The following is a 21099-nucleotide window of genomic DNA, read 5'->3' as shown; positions in this document are numbered from 1 at the left end:
GTAGCTAGCTAAGAATCTTTCAATTCTTGTTTGGGGGATTTTCGCCCATTCTTCCTTGAAAAAGGCTCCTACTCCACAGGACTTGTTTCCAAAATGCATCAGGCTTATTTAGATGTTCCTTTGCAAACTTCTGATGCTGAATTTTGTGCTGAGGACGCAGGAAAGGTTTTCTTCTGATGTCTCTTCCATGAAGGTCATATTTGTGCAGGTGTCTCTGCACAGTAGAACAGTGCACCACCACTCCAGAGACTGCTAAATTTTCCTGAAGGTCTTTTACAGTCAAATGGAGGTTTTGATTTGCCTTTCTAGCAATCCTATGAGCAGTTCTCTCAGAAAGTTTTCTTGGTCTTCCAGACTTCAACTTGACCGCCACCATTCCTGTTAACTGCCATTTCTTAATTACATTACGAACTGAGGAAACGGCAACCTGAAAATGCTTTGCTGTCTTCTTATAGCCTTTTCCTGCTTTATGGGCACAATTTATTTTAATTTTCAGAATTCTAGGCACCTGCTTAGAGGAGCCCATGGCTGCTGATTGTTGGGACAAGGTTTGAGGAGTTAGGGTATTTATAAAGATTTGAAATTTGCATCACCTGGCCTTTCCTAATGATGACTGTGAACAAGCCATAGCCCTAACAGCTAATTAAGGTTTGAGACCTTGGTAAAAGTTATCTGAGAGCTCAAATCTCTTGGGGTGCCCGAACCTTTTTCATGGTGCTCTTTTCCTTTTTTTCACTCTAACATTGTACAAAACAAAGATAATACACTAGTCTTGCTTAAAATGTTGATAAGAATGTTTCATCTTTAACTTTATTACTTTTGGAGATCAGTTCATCTTCTACTCACTTAACAGAAATTTTGACCAGAGGTACCCAAACTTTTGCATGCTACTGTAAATTACTTGCATGAGAATATGGGTGGTCTGATTAGTACATTTGCAGACAACATGGAAATTGGTGGAGCTCTAGTTAAGGAACAAGGTTGTCTTAGGACACAGTGGGACCTAGATCTGCTGGAAAGCTGGATGAAGCAGCAACAAATGAAACTGGTCTATTCAAGTACCAGGTGTTGTAGTTTTGGGAAGCCAAATTCTGAAAGGGTATTTAAAGGAAATGCCAGGGTTCTAGGAACACTGATGTACAGAGAGATTGGATAGGTATATGGTTAGGAAATTTTTGGACTGATATGGACCAAATGCAAAAAAATGGGACTAGGTTAGCCTCCATGGGCCAGTTGGGCCAAAGTGGCTGTTTTCTTCATTACTTTGGTTAAGTTCAAAGTAAATTTATTGTCGAAACACGTCACTATATTCTTGTGGGTATACTCATTAAATCCATAATAGAAAAATAACCATAACAGAATCATTGAAATACAGCATGATTTTGGGTGTTCAATCAGTGTGCAAAAGACAATAAACTTGCAAATACAGAAAGAAAGTAATAATATATAAGTAATAAATGTCGAGACCATGAAATGAAGAGTCCTTGAAAGTGAGTCCGTAGTTTGTAGAGTTCAAGAGCCACTGGGCACTGTTACAACTTGATAAAACACTAATTAGATCACACTTGGGACTATTGTGTTCAGTTCCGGTCACATCGTTATAAGAAAGAATTTGAAGTTTTAGAAATTTACCAGGATGTTGTCTGGACTAGAAGACATGTCAGATGAGGAGAGGTTGAATGAGATAGGGTTTTCTCTTTGGGGCAAAGGAGGAAGAGAGGCGTATAAGATGGTATGATATTTTAATTGAACAGCTGGAGACTTCTTCTAGGGTGGAATTAACTAATACAAGAGGACATAATGTTAAGGTGATTGGAGGAATGTAAAAGGAGGATGTCAGAGTTGAGTTCTTTATAGAGAAAGTGGTGTGTGCATGGAACACTCTGCCGGGGTGGTGGTAGATGCAGATACATTAGGGACATTTAAGAACTCTTGGAGGCACACATGGATGATAGAGAAATGGTGTGCTATGTAGGAGAGAAGAATTAGATTGGTGTTAGAGTAGGTTAAAAGGTTTATTGTGGACCAAGGGGCCTGTACTATGCTGTAATGATCTATACTCCATCTAAAGTCAAAAGGTTAACAGAGATTAGTGTACTGGCGTTATTAAGTGTGAAACCATAACAGTATCTGAAGCAATACAGTTGTAGAGAATGTAGTAACTAGAGGCATTTAAAGTACAATGGATTCTGTTTAATAGGACATTTGGTTAATTGATGCAGCCATTTATTTGGGATAACTGTTAAAGAACAAAAACTAATTGAGAAAATAGCCAGGATATCCTTCGTTTATTTGGGGCACTATGCTGCTTAATTGGGGCTGGAGACTGTTGCTCAACACGCCACACGCGTGCACTTGTGTGGCCAATATACATTATACCATGGTTAGAGTGAACAGATTTTAAATTGTTTGAGTTGTGTGTGCTTGTTTTCAAAAAGCAGTGATTTTTGTCTCTGATAGTTGCAAGGATTAAGTAGTAAGAGAATTCAGAACCATTTTGCTCTCTGTGGTTTCAAGCATTTTAGACTAAGAGATGCCAGAAATGAAAATGAAACAACTTCATTACTTCAACAAGTCAGGGACTACAAATAATTTGAAGGTTTCGACAACCACTTTGAATGTTACAATGAAAATGAAGATTTGGAGAATGGAATCAGTAGCATTGTATGAAGGTGGTCTATTATTTTCATTAAGTACGCTGATTTTGTTCATTTACAGTGAATTAAGTGAACAGAATCCAGTGTACTAAATAATATAAATCATGAAGCTTTTATTAATTGAGTATAGCAAATACAATAAGACAATAACAGGATTATAAAATAAATTGAATGAAGAATAAAAACAAGAAATTCTGGAGATGCTGAAAATCCATGCACAACGCTGGATGAACTCAAAAAGTCAGACATCATCTTTGGAAATGAATAGAGAGTTAATGTTGTGGGCTGAGATAATTCATCAAGACTGGAAAGGAAGGGGGAAGGTGCCAGAATAAGATGGGGAGAGGGGAAAGAGTATAAGCTAGAAGGTGATAGGTGAAGCCAGGTGGGTTTTGGAAGGGTGGGGATAAAGTGAGAAGCTGGTAGGTGTTGAGTGAAAGAGCTAAAGAAGAAGAAATCTGATTGAAGAGGAGGGTGGAGCATGGGAGAAAGGGAAAAAGATAGGCAGGTGAGGAGAAGAGACATGGTAAGAGGGGCATCAGAGTAGGGAATAGGAGGAGGAGGAAGGGTGAGGGAGAAAAATTACTGGGTCGGAGAAATTGTTGTCATCAGGTTGAGGGTTACCCAAACAGAATGAGGCTGCTCCTCCAACCTGAGAGAGGCCTCGTTGTGGCAAATTTGGAGGTAGAACTGACCTATCGGATTGGGAGTGGGGATTGGCCACCAGGAAATCTGCTTGCGGAGAACCAAGTATGTTTATTTTGTTTAAAATGTTAAATGTGTTATAACAATCTACTTGAGGATGTAGAAAGAGAAATGTTAGCCCTTGTAATGTAGTTGTCACTTTAGCGTCCTTGACTTGTGCTTTCTGACTCAGTTTCCTATGATATTATCAGACACTCAAATGCACTGAATCTGGGTGCTAATGAAATGACATGGATCTGCTCAAGGCAGATGCTTCACAAATATAGTGCACAATGACCTTGTAGCTAAATGTGTCATTGTAATTCTAGGGTGGGTAGATAATTCAAGCAGTAAAACAGAATTGAATAAATTGTTCAATTTCTAAATGATGAAGGATCTTGACAGTTAATTTTTTCACAAAACAAATAATTGTTTAGATTGCTGTAAACAAAATATTGAGACATAGAAGCATAGAAACATAGAAAATAGGTGCAGGAGTAGGCCATTCAGCCCTTCGAGCCTGCACCACCATTCAGTATGATCATGACTGATCATCCAACTCAGAACCCTGTACCTGCTTTCTCTCCATACCCCCTGATCCCTTTAGCCACAAGGGCCATATCTAACTTTAGACCTGCAGTTCTAAAATTGTTACTGTGAGGGTGTTGGGGGGGTGGTGGAAATTAACACCTAACCTCATGATGAGAGCATAGTTGAATACCATTGCATACCTTATTAACAAATCTTGTCCAAAAAATATAAATGACAAACAGGGACCAGGAGAGTTGGGAAAGAATCTGTTTTGGAAAGCTATGGGTTGTGTTATAACCCTTTGTTATTAATGCACTTCTCATTAAACCCAGATGCAGAAAACTTGGTACTTTTCCCTGCTCATCAACATCCCCTCAGTTGTGTCTTTGATTCCAACCTTCTTCCTACAAAGCTGTTCCAAAGTGTTTTTGCTTATTTGAAGAAATGCTTCCAACTGGGATATTTTCTTTTGCCACCTTCCAACCACATCTCTGTACCTTGAGCTGTTAGTTATGATGGAAAAGTGCTTACAAGTAGTTTTTTCTCTTATAATCAACCTTTTTTATTTTAATAGATTCCCTTTCATTTGCCTCTTGTTGATACAGAAGAGCCCAGGCTCTAAAGTTGATGTTGTTCTGAAATGGTTGATAAGTATGTGTCTCTGCAGCTTGTGTCTTTTCTGTATTTCCATGTGAGCTCTATGGCTGTGTTTTAATTGATATAGATCTTCTGTCTTTTATAGAAAATACAGATGAGTATTGTGGAAGTTCCGATACTTCACACTGCAGCTATTACTTCAAATTCCAAGTAACATCAATGGTTTTCTTTTATTCCTCATTAATTATTGCTTCTTGCATTTTGGCATATATGTAGATAACAGAAATAGCAGCTGTTCCATGTGCTATTTTGAAAGCAACAGAGCCAATTTGTGATAGTGTTAATTTCTCAGTTTTTTTTAAAGTTTGGAGGAGACTATTTTCAGTATGTGCAGTTGCCTTACAAACCAAATGATTTCCCTGAAGTTTGTACCTAGAAATCTACTCTGAAGAACTCCTTCAACAATGTTATTCAGTTTTCTGCTTCAACATCTTTTCCTTCATTTTGTGTTCAAAAACGAATGTTCACTGATGACTCCAAAACTGTTCTTCAATGAAGCCATGCAAGAAGGCCTCAACTATATTCAGTCTTATATTTTTTTAAATGGGGAAATAAGATTAGATTTATTTGTCATCTTACGTCAAAAAATGCAGGGAAATATGTCATTTTGTGTCAACGACCAGCATAATACAAGGATGTTGCCATGGTGCCAACGTAGCAGGCCCGCAACTTACTCGCCCTTACCCATGCATCTTTTTAATGTGGGAGGAAGCCGTAGTACCTGGAGGAAATCCACATGATCATGGGGAAAAAATACAAATTCTTTTCTGATAGTGGTGGAATTCAACCTGGGTCACTATATTAGCATTACGCTACTGTGCCGCCCCCATTTCTGCCATGCGTATCAGATAGTGTCCATCTCCAACAAGAAAGAGTCTAGTTACTTTGTGATGTTTCCTCCAGTATCAGTACCTCTGAGATCACCATTAACTAGAAGAATAATTCAACTTACAAGAAGCATTGTGAAGTAAGTGACTCATCTCAATACCCCCAAACCTTTCTACATTTAATTAGGGAAAGAAATATTGAATACTCCCCACTTGCTTTAATGGACTTAGCTTCAACCAATATGAGAAGCTTTAAGTTATCCATATCCATTACTTTAAACATTCCCTCCATGCATCACTATGGAGCCTAGACTGGAATCTACAAGATGCATGGAAGCATCTTGACAGGGGTTCTTTGATAGTTTCCCCTGATTCAGTATCTCCAGACAGTCAGACAAAGGCAGTTGATGCAGTAGAACACCAAAGCCTGTAGGATCCCCTTCAGTTTCAGGAAATAGTCTCATTTGGAAATATATTGCCAATCTTGTAACATCATTGACCCCAAGTACTGGCATTTCTTATCAATAAAGCATTTGAATATTCCTTTATTGCACAGGCTGTCCTGATTTGGGTGATGGGAATGGGTGATCATACTGAGCTGGCCGGTGACGCAATTAAAAATATATACAGAGTTAAAAGAAAGCACTGTACCACAGTTCATTGTTGAATCAACATAATTTATGTTTTGGAGTTTACAGGAAAATAGTCCCATTGGTGAATATCTTGGATTTATTTCTTCGCAGACAATTGAGCAAATTGATATGTTTACAAAGAAGAGAAGCTGAGCAATTTGTAAATTTCACCTAATTACTTGCATTTAATTTAAAGATCTTATCTGGCCACAGGAGAGGTGCGTGGTGATAGTGAACACTGTAATTTTAGTCATGCAGGGCACCAGAGACAAACCCAGTAATTATATACTGCTGAGTGTAACATTGGTAGGAAATTATTGTATAGGATGAATCTGAATGTGGGGAGGTGGATATTAATTATGGATAGTCAGCTTAACTTTAAGGGGAGATCTTGGCTGATGAATTTGACTTTTTTGAAGTGGTTATGAAGCACTACAGCACAGAAACAGGCCCTTTGGCCCATCTAGTCTGTGCAGAACCGTTAATCTGCCTAAAACAATCAACTTGGACCATAGCCCTCCATACCCCCCTCATTCATGTACCTATCCAAATTTTAAAATGTTGAAATCCATCACTTGCACTGGCAGCTCGTTCAATTTTCTCACCACCCTCTGAGTGAAGAAATTCCCCACCATGTTCCCCTTAAACTTTTCATGTTTAATCGTTAACCCATGACCTCTAGTTGGAGTCTAAAGCAACCTCAGTGTAAAAAGCCTGCTTGAATTTACACTACCTATACCCCTCATAATTTTGAATATGTACTTTTATTAAATATCCCCTCAGTCTTCTATGTTCTAGGGAATAAAGTCATAATCTATTCAACCTTTCCCTATAACTCATGTCCTCAAGTTCCAGCAATATCCTTATAAATTTTCTCTGCACTCTTTCAACCTTACTTACTTTCCTGTTGGTAGGTGACCAAAGCTGCACACAATACCTGAAATTAGGCTTCACCAGCATCTTCAATTTAAGCATCCCAATTCCTGTAATCAATATTTTGATCCATGCAGGCCAATATGCCAAAAGCTTTCTTTATGTCCCTATTGCCTAATGCCATTTTCAAGGAATTATGCATCTATACTCGCAGATCCCTCTTCTACCACACTTCTCAGTGCCCTAACCCTCATTGTGTAAGACCTACCCTGGTTGGTTCTCAGAAAATGCAACACTTCAAACTTGTCTGCTTTAAATTTCATCAGTCTATTCTTCCAGCTGGTCCAGATTACCCTGCAAGCTATGATCGTCTTCCTCACTATCCACTGCAACCCCAGTCTTGGTGTCATCGCAAATTTGTTGATCTAGTTTACCACATTGTCATCCAGATCATTGATAAGGATGACAAACAACAACAGACCCAGCACTGTCCCCTGCGGCACACCACTAGTCACAGGCCTCCAGTCAGAGAGGCAACATCTACAACCACTCTCTGGCTTATTCTGTGAAGCCAGTATCTAATCCAGTTTACTACCTCACCGTGAAGGTGAATTAGTGTGCTTGATGTAGTCCATGTGGACTTGGGTAGGTCCTTTGATAAGGCCCCATGTGAAAATCTTGTGCAAAGGCGAGGAACCGCGAGAACCTGACCAATTTATCTAATTAGATCCAATGTTGTCTTGGCTATAGGAGGACTTTGTTTGCATTTAAAAGTCTGTGGTTATTTGTGCATCTATTAGGGTTGCTATCTCATAGCTCCATTGAACCCGATTCGGTGGTAGACCTCAATGCTGTCTGGTATTTTTGCATTCTCACTGTAACCATGTTTCTTTCTCCCAAGTGCTTTGGTTTCCTCCCTCATATGAAAAATATGTGGGTTTGTAGAGTAATTAGCATGTGCCTAGTATATGGGTAAAGGGTAGAATCTCTGGCAGTGGTGGGGAGTGGTGGGTTTGATTGGAATGTGTGCAGAATAAATTGTAAGGAAAATAAGAGCGGGAGCCTGTATAGATTCAGTGAGCCAAAACAGCCTCTTAAGTGATATGGAGCTGTAGATCGGTGCTGAACTATTGTTGCTTGTATATGTTAGTAATCTTGATGTGATTTTGGAGGTACTCTTAGTAAGTTTGCAGTTAGTCCTGTTGTTGATAGTGTGAATGGTTTTCTGTAATTGCTGAGCAATATTTGATGAGATGGTAAAATGAGCAAAGCAATGGCAGAGAGAGTTTAGCTCTGAAAAGTGGGAGATGATGTGTTTTAGTAAAATAAATAAGTTCAATATATATTGAACAGTTCCTAGGAATTACTGAGGAACAAAGGGATCTTGGTGTACACGTCCAAGGATCCCAAAGGCAGAAGATAGAAGTGATTGAGCTGCCATATGGTATTCCTACCTTGTTTAGTTGAAGGTGCAGAATAAAGGAGTAGGTAGATTATGTATGACATTAATTTTGGTTGCCTCACTATAGGAAGGATACAATTATACTGGAGTGCATACACTAAAATGTTACCTGAGATAGCTCAGAGACTGGAAAGGCGAAGTTTACTTTACAGTGGAGATGGCTGCAGGAGTAAACTTATTAACATCTACAAAATTATGAGGTGCAGAGCTAAAGTATGTGATGAGAAACTTTTCCTCTTAGGAATTATGCTTAAGATTGTGTAGGAGATTTAAAGGGAATAAAGAATTTTTCACTCAGATCCAGAATGCACTGCATTGAGGGATAATGGAGGCATGTACTGTACTTACACAACATTTAAGAAGTATTTAGATGAGTACATGAAATGCCAGGGCATCATCATCATCATCGTCATTATGTATGTGTCACATGATGTGGCAAGGGCATAGAGAACTAAAAATCAAGCCCTGGAACTTGGGATTCATATACAGTGGTACTTAATGACCAGGATATTTTACCTTGTTGCATGACTCTGATTCCTAATTGTGGTTTTATTTAGTTAAAATAATTGCAGGAAATATATCGATATTTAATGGTTGGAAACCACAATAATGTTAGTGTTCCAAAATTATGGTTTAAAAAAATGTTTGAAGTGATACTACTACTAAATCAGCATTGATTTAGAACAGTAGGATTCGGGTTATTTGTCTCAGCTCGTTTGCAATTCTGTTCAACAGGATGGTTTAAATTGACATTAAAGACAGGTGGGATATTTCATGGAGGATGTGCAATCTTCTTGTGGAACATTTTCCAGGCCAGTCAATTAATGGTAGCAGTGCAAGAAATAAAATGTGATAATGCAGTGGTAATTATTCCCTTTCTGAATGTATGATTTGTTAGGCACGTGCATGAATCCTTCCAGGATTATCCTGGAGCTTCTGTGAATCTATACAGTTTGCTGTCCTTGTGGCTTGCACAGTCCTCTCGGAGATGCGAACTCTGATTCTGCTTCACAGTGCTCATCTAATTGCTTTGATAACCCAGTGAGTAGTTTTTGTGCATCAAACATATATAATAAAAGATGAAAGACCACTCAGTCATTTGACTGATTATCTCACACGGGATAGCAAATTTATAAGCTAAAGGAAGAGAAGTAGTTGTGATCTTTCTATTGCTTTTTAATGAAATGTGATGTGATTTAAAGGTTGGTTATTAATGGAAGGAATTTGGTTTGCAGGTTGAGTTTTGGATTTGATTCCAATTTATTAGTCTTGATATTTTGTAAAATGATCAAAAAATCAGGCACCATGAAATTCATGCTACAATATTTATCCAGATCTGCAGTGAAAAATTTCTTGCAGTAATTGGAATGCTTTCTCCATTTTCCATGAATGCAACGAATTAGAATTTAGTTACGTAGTCATTTTTCTTTTAAGAATGTGAGTTTATTCACTCTTTGTGACTAGTGCATGCTCGCTTTCGACTGAATACATTTGTTGGTTTTAGCACGGCGGTCCCATTGATAAGACATGCTGAATGTTTTTGCTACTGGTATCATCTTCTCCTGACCTGAATACAGCAAACTGCTTTGGAACCTAAACATTTGTTGATCTGGTGGTTTTCTTATTGGATTGGTTCCTTACATTGTGCCTGAAATAGGTGATACATGCATCTTTCTGATTTGGGATGTAAACTGGTTGGATTTTGAAAGTGCTGTGTCATTTGATACATCAGAGCTTCCAAATCTACTTGTAGTACCACCATTAGAATCGGACTTGCCATTATCATGGGTGTGAAGACTGATAGTTTCTACTAGCACTTGTGTAATTGTGTATGTGTATGTGTGGGGCAGGTGGAAAGAAACAAAAATGAAACTATTCCAGCGATTTGATCCACTGTCATTTCCTCTGCAACTCATTGATTAAAGAATCACATAGATTGAATTAGGACCAATGTCTCTCATTGGAAATGGTTGCAATTCAGATTGAATGATGGAAAGGATGTAATTAAAAGTGCATCAGTGTTTTGAACTGGTTACTGAAGCTTTACATTGAATTACCTGGACTCTGGAGCACAGAAACAGTCAATTGCCATATTGATCAATGGAGGGTTTAATGTTTCACATTCACCCCTCCTCATCTAATCCTTTTGCCTTCCATATACTGAGCTAATTTCCTTCAAATATTTTGTACTAGCTACCCTTTATAAAATGTTACCCATTATAATTTGGTAGCTTCTAAGGTACTCAAACAACCCTGTGTGGGACTAACAATCATTCCACAGTCAATGTAATTTGGATCACATTTTTCCCCATTCTGATGTTTTGTTTGAACAACAAATGGATCTCTTGACAATGTCTGCATACTTTTTTTTGCATTTAGTTGCTACCACATAGATTAATTGATTAGAAATTTGCATCAACAAGCAGGTGTACCTAATAAAGTGGCCACTGAGTGAATGTTTACAGATTAGTTAATAGCAATTTAAAGCATCATTCATCATCTTGGACTCCCCGTGAAATGTTTTCAGAACCCTAAGTTATATTTTGAATTAAAGTACTTATTGTTAATACATTGGAAGTATTGATGAGATAATTTCCCTGTTACTTTTAAATAATCTTATGTGAATTTTCCTGTTTTTGAAATAAAATACTTTTTTCTCCGTTGATGGTAGGGACTGAGTAGCCAGTACAAGAGGCAGAACGATTGGTCATGCAGTGGAAAGCCTTTATGCTGGAATTTTTTTTTGTTTTATTTACTGGGAGCACCACGTGATGTTAGCATTTTTTTTCTGGTTTAGCTTTTATTTTACTGCAGTGTGACAGTATTGCAAATTGTATTCTTGTCTCTGGATTTATAGCTATTTTTGTATAAATTTGCAAGAGCGGGTGCACATTGGCTCTTGTTGACAGTTGTGCAATCCATTAATTGACTAAATCTGCCTCATCAGTGAAACTGGTTTGACAGCTTATGATTTGTTTTTTGATGTATTACCGGTCAGAGAGTACTTTTATGATTTTGACATTATCCACGGGGGCGTAATGTATTGTTATGGATATGTGATTATGAATGTTGCAGATGTACAGGTGTATAATTACCTGGTGCTAAGTGGAATAACTGTGTTTAGAGTGTGACAATTATATAAATAGATATACTTTTACAATGAATTAGTTCTTCCATCTTCTCCCAGTTGGACTTGAGTTAGGTGCCGTTGTTAAACTTTGCCCTAAGTGCACCTGTTGTGCCTTCCAAAATGGACAGTAAATCAAAGAACTGCAGATGTCGTAAACTTGCACTAAAAATAGGTCAGGCAGTATCTATGGAAAGAGAAAGAGTTAATGACAATAAACCCTTTGTCAGAACTGAGAAATAGGAAAAACAAGGTTTTTTTTGTACCAAGTTGCAGAGGATGGAGGATGAATGATTAGGATAAAGGAAATATCTTAGTGGAACACACACAAAATGATAGAGAAACTTAGCAGGTAAAGCAGCATCTATAGAGGGAAATAAACAGTCAACATTTCCACCTGACCACCTGAGTTCCTCCAGCATTTTGTGTGCATTGTTCCAAATTTCCAGCATCTGCAGAATCTCTTTGTTTTCAGATGTCTGGATATCATGGACATTGTGAGGATGGACTGTAGATGAAGTAATCTAGTTGATTACCCAGGCAGTTAATCTGTTGAACTATTCTAGTTAGCCCCTCTTCCCCTATCACTGCACTGTAAACACTTCAAATAATTTTTATAATGTTTACATTGTAAATCCATGTTGGCATTTATGTACATTTTATTCCATACTTTAACCTCTAAGTTTATATTTTATATAATACTTTATAATTTGTTTTTGTTGCATGTCATGCACTGCAAATTCCTACTACATGTAATTATATCTGGTGAATAATGTATATCGCTGATAGGTTAACCAGGATTTTTAGAGAACAAATGTAAACAAAGGAATGTAAACACTATGAAATGCAGAGTAGGACATATGTGGTACATTAGGCTGTGCTTGTGTAAAGAGAAACCCACATATTGCAGATGGATGATCTATTGCAGAACTGGACATTTTTGATACTAACAGAGAAATCAATGTTCCCAGACAGAAGATATGACGCTGTTCCTTCTGTTTATGTTGGACCTTGTAATAGTGTTGGATGCCACAGATAGGCAGGTCAGCATAGGAGGGCAGTGGAAATTTAGTGACTGGCCACAGAAAGATCAACAATGCCCTGCAGAACTGCTCATACATATTTGGCAAAGTGATTACCTAATCTGCGTTTATTTGGTTTCTGCATTATTGAGGAAATCACATAGTGAACACAGTAATTGCTGCTTCACCTGGAAGCATTGTTTAAGCTGTTGGGGGGGAGGGAAGAGGTTATAAAAATATAATTTCTTGTGAATGAATGAGTTTTAATAAGTTCAGAGACGGATGAGCATTTAGGAAGTTGTGAAGGAAATGCTGAACCTAGAAATGAGGAGAGCACAGTGGTGGAATCTTGTTAGAAATAACATAAATTGCGAAGAATGGTCTATTGACTGTGGATGCTGGTAAGATAGAAATTGAGGCCCAGGGGCCTTCTGTCTATGAGGGGAGAGGGTGAGGGCAGGTAGATCAGATGCAGTCAAGAGCTTTGATTATAGGAGAAGGGAAGCCCATGTGCAGGAAGAAGGAAGACACCTTGAGCACCTGTTTGGAAAGTTTCATCAGTGAAACAGAACCTGGCAGCAAAGGAACTGGAACCAGAGTCCTTGTAGGAAATGGGGTAGAAGGAAATATCGTCGATATAGCTGTAGGACTCTCTGGCCTTGCAATGAGTATTTTGCTAATCTGTGCCCTGAAGTAGAGAGATCCTGAAAAGGAACAGAAGAATCAAATATGGACAATCTGAAAGAGATCAGTATGCAATAAAAGTAATTTTTAATTTCTGTATGAGAGCAGGAAACAGCACTAATACAGCTAGTAATGTGCTGGGAAGGGTGAGGGCTCTAAATAGGACTGAATGAAGGCGTTCTGTATGTCCGACAAAAACAGCAGCCTGGTTTGGGCCAGTGTAAATTCCCCTTTGATCTGGAGAAAGTGAGGAGAGTTGAAGAAGAAACTGTTCAACATGAAAACAAGGTTAGTAGGGGAGTGTGTTTGTGTGTGGAAGGGACAGGTTGGGTGTCTACTCTACAAAGAAGTGGAAGGCCATACTTGTGTGCGATGGAGGAGTAAATATGAGAGAACTTTCCACACAAGTGGTTGAAATATCTTTCTTTCTGAACGGTGGCCTCTCCTCTACCATAGTTGATAGAGCCCATGACTGTTTTCCTTATGCCTTCTCCAAGTGAGCCATTTGGTACCAAGAAATTGGGAGTTGTTGAAATGGCAGAAAGTATCAGAGATGTCGGAGGTATACATTTGAAAGGACAAGACCAGATGATGGAGCCAAAGTAGGAAAACATAAGTGTGTTGGGGTTTGTCTGGAGAGTTTTGCATGTGGAAGAAGTTTAGGAATGGGGGAGTGAGGGGTGGCAGAAAGCAGTGGACAGAAGATCTGAGGAAATGAAGTCTGTCATTCTCTGGTGCAGTGGATGTTATGAGGGAATGTCTGAGAGCTGACATTTGGCAATACAGTAGTAACAATATCTGATACAGTAAAGAAAATGTACGCTACTGTGGAGTGTTGAGCACTTTATTTGCAAGCATATTTGATGGGCTTCTCATAATAGTAACACCTGTGCAGCTCCTTGTCCACTATCAAATTAACATTCGGGATCTGTAAGACCAGTGTTCAATCACAGTCATATCATTTGTGTATTTTTACATTTGATTAGGTCATTAATCCAAGTTATACAACCAAAGCTTATCTGCAAAGTTCTTGATTTTTCTGTGCAGTCTCAGTATGCTGCTGTCTGATTGCCACTTCTAAATCAGAAGTGTGTTGACAGCCTCTTTTAGTTATTGCAAATCTGGGCCAGTGAGATTGGTATGTGAGACATGTCTATGTGGGAGGTATTAGCAATTAGTGATCATCATTTTCTGTTGTCTGTCATTGCCTTATTTAAATTTGTGTTCTTTGCTCTTTTTATTAAAAGGGTCAGCTCAGTGTGAGCTGACTGGTTCAATAATTAGACTGGCTAGTGTAATTATATCAGTTATTAGTGGGACAAACTTCTGTGAATTATGATTGTTATTCCTATTGTAAATAGGACTATGAAATGGAAGGACATAAATCTGAAGTCTACATGTTTGAAAAATTGTTATATGATCTTATATATGCTAATAATGTAATAGAATGTAGTTAAACCACACCCCCAGCACTGGACATTAATTTAAAAATGCATGCATATACTAAGATAAAACTCGATAATTCTGGACATACTGTTTGAGATGTGCAATTATTGAATATATTTTTTTTATATACAGGTAAAGCCAAAGGGGAGAAAGAGAAAATAATAGAGGCACAAATCAATAAAGGTAATTTTTATTTAAATATGTTAACAATGTTTGGGTGCGAAGGAGGTTTTGGCAGAGATGGGGATGAAAAAGAACTTGCCTTTCCACAGAGTGGTGCTGTGTGATTAATCCAGGAACACAAACGTTGCTTGAATTTTAATATATGCCCTTTGATCTGAATGACACCCTTATGTTAATATTAATAATAGTTTCATTTGTACAATATTTCCTTAAATTCTTTCTTATATCATAAATGTATAATTAGTATTTGTGCTTTAACGGAAAAAGATGACATTAGTGCTATCAACAGTGGATCCATTCCACCTAAATTTTAAGTAAACTCTTTGAAATGTGCAGATGTGATCCCCATGTTACAGCTACATAGTTAACTAATTTCATCCATGCAGAATTTGCAAATCACCATCCAAAAATATGTGATACAGAACAAAATTTGCTTTTCCAGAATTCATATTGTGGAGCAGAGAGACCTGGAGTACAAGTGCACTGTCTACTTTCAGTGAACTGAGTGGTGAAGAAGGCACTTGGCATGCTAGCCTTCATCAGTTACGGCATCAGGTGTAGGAACAGGGGCAATATATTGGAATTTCAGTCATTGGTGAGCTGCACTTGGAGCATTGTATAAATTTTGGGGATCCTGTTATAGGAAAGACATTGTTAAGCTGGAGAGGGTGCAGAAGAGATTTATGTGGATACTGCTGGGACTAGAGGGGCTGAGTTATAGGAAGAGGTTGACCATATTGGGTCTTTGTTCCCTGTAGGTTAGGAATATAACAGGTGACTTGGTAGAAGCTTATATAATCATGAGTGGCATGGAAAGGGTGGATGGTCAATTTATTTTCTTTAGAGGTAATGCTGAAGGGCACAGATACAAATATTTTTAAAAGACCTGAGCGTTAATTTCTTAACTCAGAGGGTAGTGAATGCCTGGAATGAGCTCCCAGATGGAATGGTCAAGGTAGGTACAATTGCAATATTTAAGAGGGATTTGGGTAGCTACCTGGAGGGCAGTGGCTTGGAGGGTTTTTGGCTGAATGCTGTGCCTGGCATTGATGGACCAAATGACCTGTTTTTGTGCTGTATTACCTCATGACTCCATATGGGGGAATATTAAACAAGATACAAAGCAAACAATTTTTTTTTTATTTTCTATTCTATTCTCATGTTTGATACATGGTAGGTTCAAATTGCTACAGAATAGTCTCCCAACCCCCTTCCCTCCCCCCCTCCCAAGAAAGTTAAGTTTTCCATATTATTTACCTTCAAGGTATTTTGGAAAAGGGCCAGCAAGTTTAAGTCCAAGTTGAACTTCCAGCAATGTTGGAAGATAATAAGTGCAGATACAAAAGATGACAGATGCTGAAGGTGATAAATGGAATCAGTGATTAATGATTTCCTTATCTGTCTCTACCTACCACCTTCAGTTTGTTATTTTCTTTTGTTCTGGTTTACAGCATCTGCAGTTACTTGTGTTTCAAACGCAGCTGGCATTCAGTTACGACTTCTGCTTTGGAAGCTGACAAAGAAATGTCATAAATGGCACCCTGGCTTGAACCAGCAGCTGCGGTGCAATCATTTCTTTTGAGGGAAAACACACATAGGAATGCATCTCCTTTCCTTATCAATCTTTTTATTATTTAAATAAAAGAGTGCATATATATAAACAAGAGAATTATCTCAAATATCTATATCAATAACAATTCATATAAAAGGTAAAATAAACATTATCAAGATCATACATTGCATTAATATAATAGTAAATAATAAAGAAAAAGATAATTGATTCTCCTCATATATAAAAAGAAGAAAAAAGATAAAGAAACTTTTATAATTATAATATACTCAAAAAAAAAACAAAAAAGAAGAGGGGAAAAAAAGAACTGGGCAGCTCAAACTGATAGTGAAAGCAAGAAAAAAGAAGAACTTTCTGATCAAATTCAGCATTTCGAGAAGGTATCTTGAAGGGCCATAAGTAAAAGCATATGAAAATATGCTAAGTTTCCAAGTCGCCAAGTTTCCTCAAATTCCAACCACTTATTTTCTCTAAACATAATGGAAGTAAGCCAATAAATAGCAATAGGTGGATTAGAATCCTTTAAGCAAAATGGCTCTCCTAGCCAATAAAGTTGTAAAAGATATCAACCGTTGAGCTGAAACAGGAATATCTCTTGTTTCTGATGGAATTATCCCAAAAATTGTTGTAAGTAAATTCGGTTGTAGATCCAAATTCAAGACTTTTGATAAAGTTTTAAAGACTTTTTAATAACTTTTTAAAACTTTTTAAAGTTTTAAAGTTTTTTTAAAAACTCTTTCTGAAAATTATCAAACATAATACAAGACCAAAATATGTGTTTAAGTAGCCACCTCAATATTACATCTACCGCAAATAGGATTAATATTGGAAAAGATACGGGCTAATTTGTTCTTTGACATATGTGCCGGATGCACTACCTTGAACTATATCAGGGAATGATGGACACAATTAATGAAGTATTTACCAAATAAAAATGTTTATCCCATTGATTATCTGAAAGTGACTTTCGAAATTCCAATTCCCACGCAGCTTTTATTTTATCATTAGATAACATATGCAAATTTAATAACCATTTATAAATTATAGCTATCAGTCCTAAACAGTCCCTAAACTGTTTTTTTGATAGAATAGACTCTAAAATTATATCTTCATTTGGAATAATAAAAATCCTAGATTGACTAAACCTTTACTGCAGAAATTAAAAAAGTATGATGGTATGGCTTAGCCGAATTTTAGAATGTATTACTGGGCAATTAATATTCGATAAACCGTTTTTTGGATTCATTTTTCAGATATACATGACTGTCCTTTATGGGTGGATTTGGAGAAAAACTCAACGAAGGGATATTCTTTGGCCTCTTTACTGGGAGCTCCTCTTCCTTTTTTGCTTTCTAAGATTGGTAGTCGAGACCTTAATCCTATTATTAAACATACATTAGGAATTTGGTTTCAGTTTTGTAGATTCTTTGACTTTAATAATTTTGATTTTTCTAGTAAAATCCATCTCAATTATTTTTTTTAAACCATCAATCAATCAGACCTTTTCAGTTTGGAATACCAAAAGAATAGTAACTTTATTACATTTGTTTATGGGCAATCGTTTAACATCTTTCACTCAGTGGATAAATATGACCTATCTAATGTACACTTCTTTAGATATTTACAAATTAGGAATTTTCTACGTAGTTTACTTCCAGATTTTCCCTTAGCTTATTCACCCAATGTAATAGATACTCTTTCAGGTTAAACCATTTCAAAAAGGAATGATCTCCACTCATAAGATAGTGTTCAAAGGGAAATAGTTTTTTTTGTTACAGAAAATTGTACTACATACAGTTTTCTAGGAACACAATCCATTCATAATGTGGGGGTCGCCTGTATTTGATTTTTATAATCTCTTATAAAAATTATAAGAGATTATATAGTGAAATGCTAAAAATGTGTGGTGATACTCCTGAAGTTAAAATATCATAGAAGAGTACAGTAGAGTATAGATCCTTAGGCCTGCGATGTTGTGCCAGCAAAGATTGTGTCATTTGCAACAATGGATATTGTTACTGATGACAAAAGGCAGAAAAGTAGTACAGTTGTATGACTTGGCCTTTAAAGTGCATTCCTTGTGCAATTATGATTTAAATCAATACACTTCTCCATCAGCAACAATTGTGATTGTTTTCTTTTGTATGGCTATATTCAGAGACAAATGTGATGGGTGTATCTGCATTTAACTGGAGGTTATTTATGCTTTTGGGTGTCCAGCGATAAATTAGTTGGCCTATATAATGCAGTAACTACTCATTTGTAGAGGATAACTCCAGCAGATTCGCAGAAGTGTTGCCTCATCTGAAAGAATATTTACAGGAGACAGGGTGAGAAGAATATAGTCAAAGTAACAGTGGGAGCCTACTGACTCCCATGGTTATCTTGACTATACCTCTTCCCACCCTGTCTCCAGCAAAAATGCTATTCCCTTTTCTCAGTTTCTTTATCTCCCGCACATCTGTTGGAAGGATGCAGCTTATTTTCTAGAACATCAGAGATGTTGTCCTTCTTCACAGAACAGAGATTCTCGTGTCTCCATTTCCTGAGCATTCATACTCGCCCCATCTTCCCACCGCCTTAAAAGTGATAGATTTCCTCTTGTCCTAACCTACCATCCCACGAGCCTCCACGTTAGCAAGTCACTCTCTGCAATTTCTGACAACTCCAAAGGTATCCTTTCACCAAACACATCTTTAACTCCTTTCACCTCCATTTCAGCAGGAACCGCACCCTCTATGTTTCCCTTGTCCATTTGTCCCTCCTCACTAATCTCCCACCCAGCACTATTTCCCTGTAAGCAGGCAAAGTGCTACACTTGCCCATTCACCTTCTCCCTCACCACCATTCAGGCTCCAAACAGTCCTATCAGATGAGGAAACACTTCACCTACGAATCTGCTGGGTTTGTCTGTTTGTATTTGGTGCTCCCAATGTAATCTCCTCTATATTGGTGAGACCGGTTGTAAATGTGGGGCTGCTTCTTTGATCACCACTGCTCCATCCATCAAAAATGGAACTTCCCAATGGCCAATTAAATCTGATTTTTTTTCATTCCATTTCCGACATGTTGGACCATGGCCACAATGAAGCCACCCTCAGGGTGGTGGAGCAACACCTTGTATTCTATCTGGATAGCTTCCTACCTGATGACATGAATATCAATTTCTCCTAGTAAAAAAAAATTCCCTCCTCCCTTCTTCTTCTCTGGCCTCTTACCTTTCCTTATCCGCCTTTTAACTCCCCCTGAGTCCCCCCCTCCTTCTGTTTCTCCTATGGTCCACTCTTCTCTCCTTTCAGTTTCTTTCCTCTCCAGCTCTTTACCTTTCGTACCCACCTGGCTTCACCTATCGTCTTTTAATTATCCTTTTCCCCTCTTCCCCCCCTCCCACCCACATTTTTATTCTGGTGCTTTCTCCCTTCCTTTCCACTCCTGGAGAAGGGTCTTGTCCTGAAACGTCGATTGTTAATTTATTTTCATGGATGCTGCTTGACTTACTGAGTTCCTCCAGCATCTTGTGTGTGTTGAAAAGAATTTTTTCCCCTTTTTTCTTGCTTTTGCTAGCATTATTCACTGTGTCGTTTATCTTTGCTTTGTGCAAACTATCCGAGAGTGTTTGCATTAATTTGTAAATATTTTGAATCCACTAGTCAGAATCAGGAAGGTTCTGACTTACTGTGGAGTTAAGGCATGTTGGGGGAGAATAAACATTAGTAATGTTATGAATGAAGCAGAACTTAATCAAGAAACAAGCTGCTGGAGGAATTAATACAGAGGGTCAAACAGCATCTATGGAGGGAAGTGGACTGTTGACATTTTGGTTTCTGAAGGGAGATGGCCAGAATAAAAAGGTGAGGGGAGGGTGTGGAGCAGGAGCTGTCGAGCAATAAGTTAGGGGTGATAAGTAGATGCAGGAGGGAGAAGTGGAAATAATGACCGGTTTGGAGGTGAAAGGTGGAGGTAGGTGATGAAACCAGGTAGAAAAGGAAGGTGGAACATGGAACCAGTATGGGAGGTTAGACAGTGAGGGGAAGAGGACCCAGGGAGAGGTGTGTTTAGGTGATGGGCAGATGGAGGGATGTTGTGATTGGGTATTTTGACAATATGGTGTAGGTGGATCTAGGAGGAAGTGAGTAGACCAGAAGGAAGGAGAGAAAAGGATAGAGTGGAGGGGGAGAAGGTGGAAGTAGGTTACCTGAAATAAGAGAATTCTGTATTCATGCCTTAGAGTTGTTACTACCCAGGAAGAATGAGGTTCTATTCCTCTAACAAAATCTTAATAGCAGAATTGTAAAACCTTAATAGAACATAGATCATAACAACACATACAGATACTTCAGCCCACTATGTTATGCCACATTTTAACTTACTCTAACATCAATCTAATCATTCCTCCTACTTAGCCCTCCATTTTTCTATCACCTATGTGCGTAACTAAGAATTTCTTAAACGTCCTTAACGTAACTGCCAACAGCACCACCTCTGGCAGGGTGTTTCACAAAGTCATCACTGTGTGTGTGTTTTGAAAAAAGAACAACAGCAACAACTTACTTCTGCGACTCCCCCTGTACTTTACTCCAATCGCCTTACAAATATGACCCCTTGTATTTGTCATTTCCATGTCTAAAAAGTCTCTAGCTATCCACTTGATGTATTCCTCTTATGATCTTGTACACAAATGAAAATAATACGGGAAGTTTTTGAGGTACATTTGTTTTGCATACTGGTTTTTCTGTGATTTCAC

General features: G+C 37.9%; 1 protein-coding gene across 3 annotated transcripts in view; it reads left to right on the top strand.

Moving 5' to 3' along the window:
• Positions 1-21099, top strand: part of akap10 (A kinase (PRKA) anchor protein 10) — a 95221-nt gene that overhangs the window by 7101 nt on the left and 67021 nt on the right. For all 3 annotated transcript variants that reach the window (XM_059973436.1, XM_059973437.1, XM_059973438.1), the window contains exon 2: positions 14735-14785. In XM_059973436.1, the coding sequence (XP_059829419.1) occupies positions 14735-14785 (51 nt within the window). The remainder of the gene's footprint in view (positions 1-14734; positions 14786-21099) is intronic.

This window comes from Hypanus sabinus, chromosome 6, assembly GCF_030144855.1.
Source record: "Hypanus sabinus isolate sHypSab1 chromosome 6, sHypSab1.hap1, whole genome shotgun sequence".
NCBI classification, from domain to species: Eukaryota; Metazoa; Chordata; class Chondrichthyes; order Myliobatiformes; family Dasyatidae; genus Hypanus; species Hypanus sabinus.
Note: the sequence above shows the minus strand (reverse complement) of the source record. Positions and strands in the feature narration are given on the sequence as shown.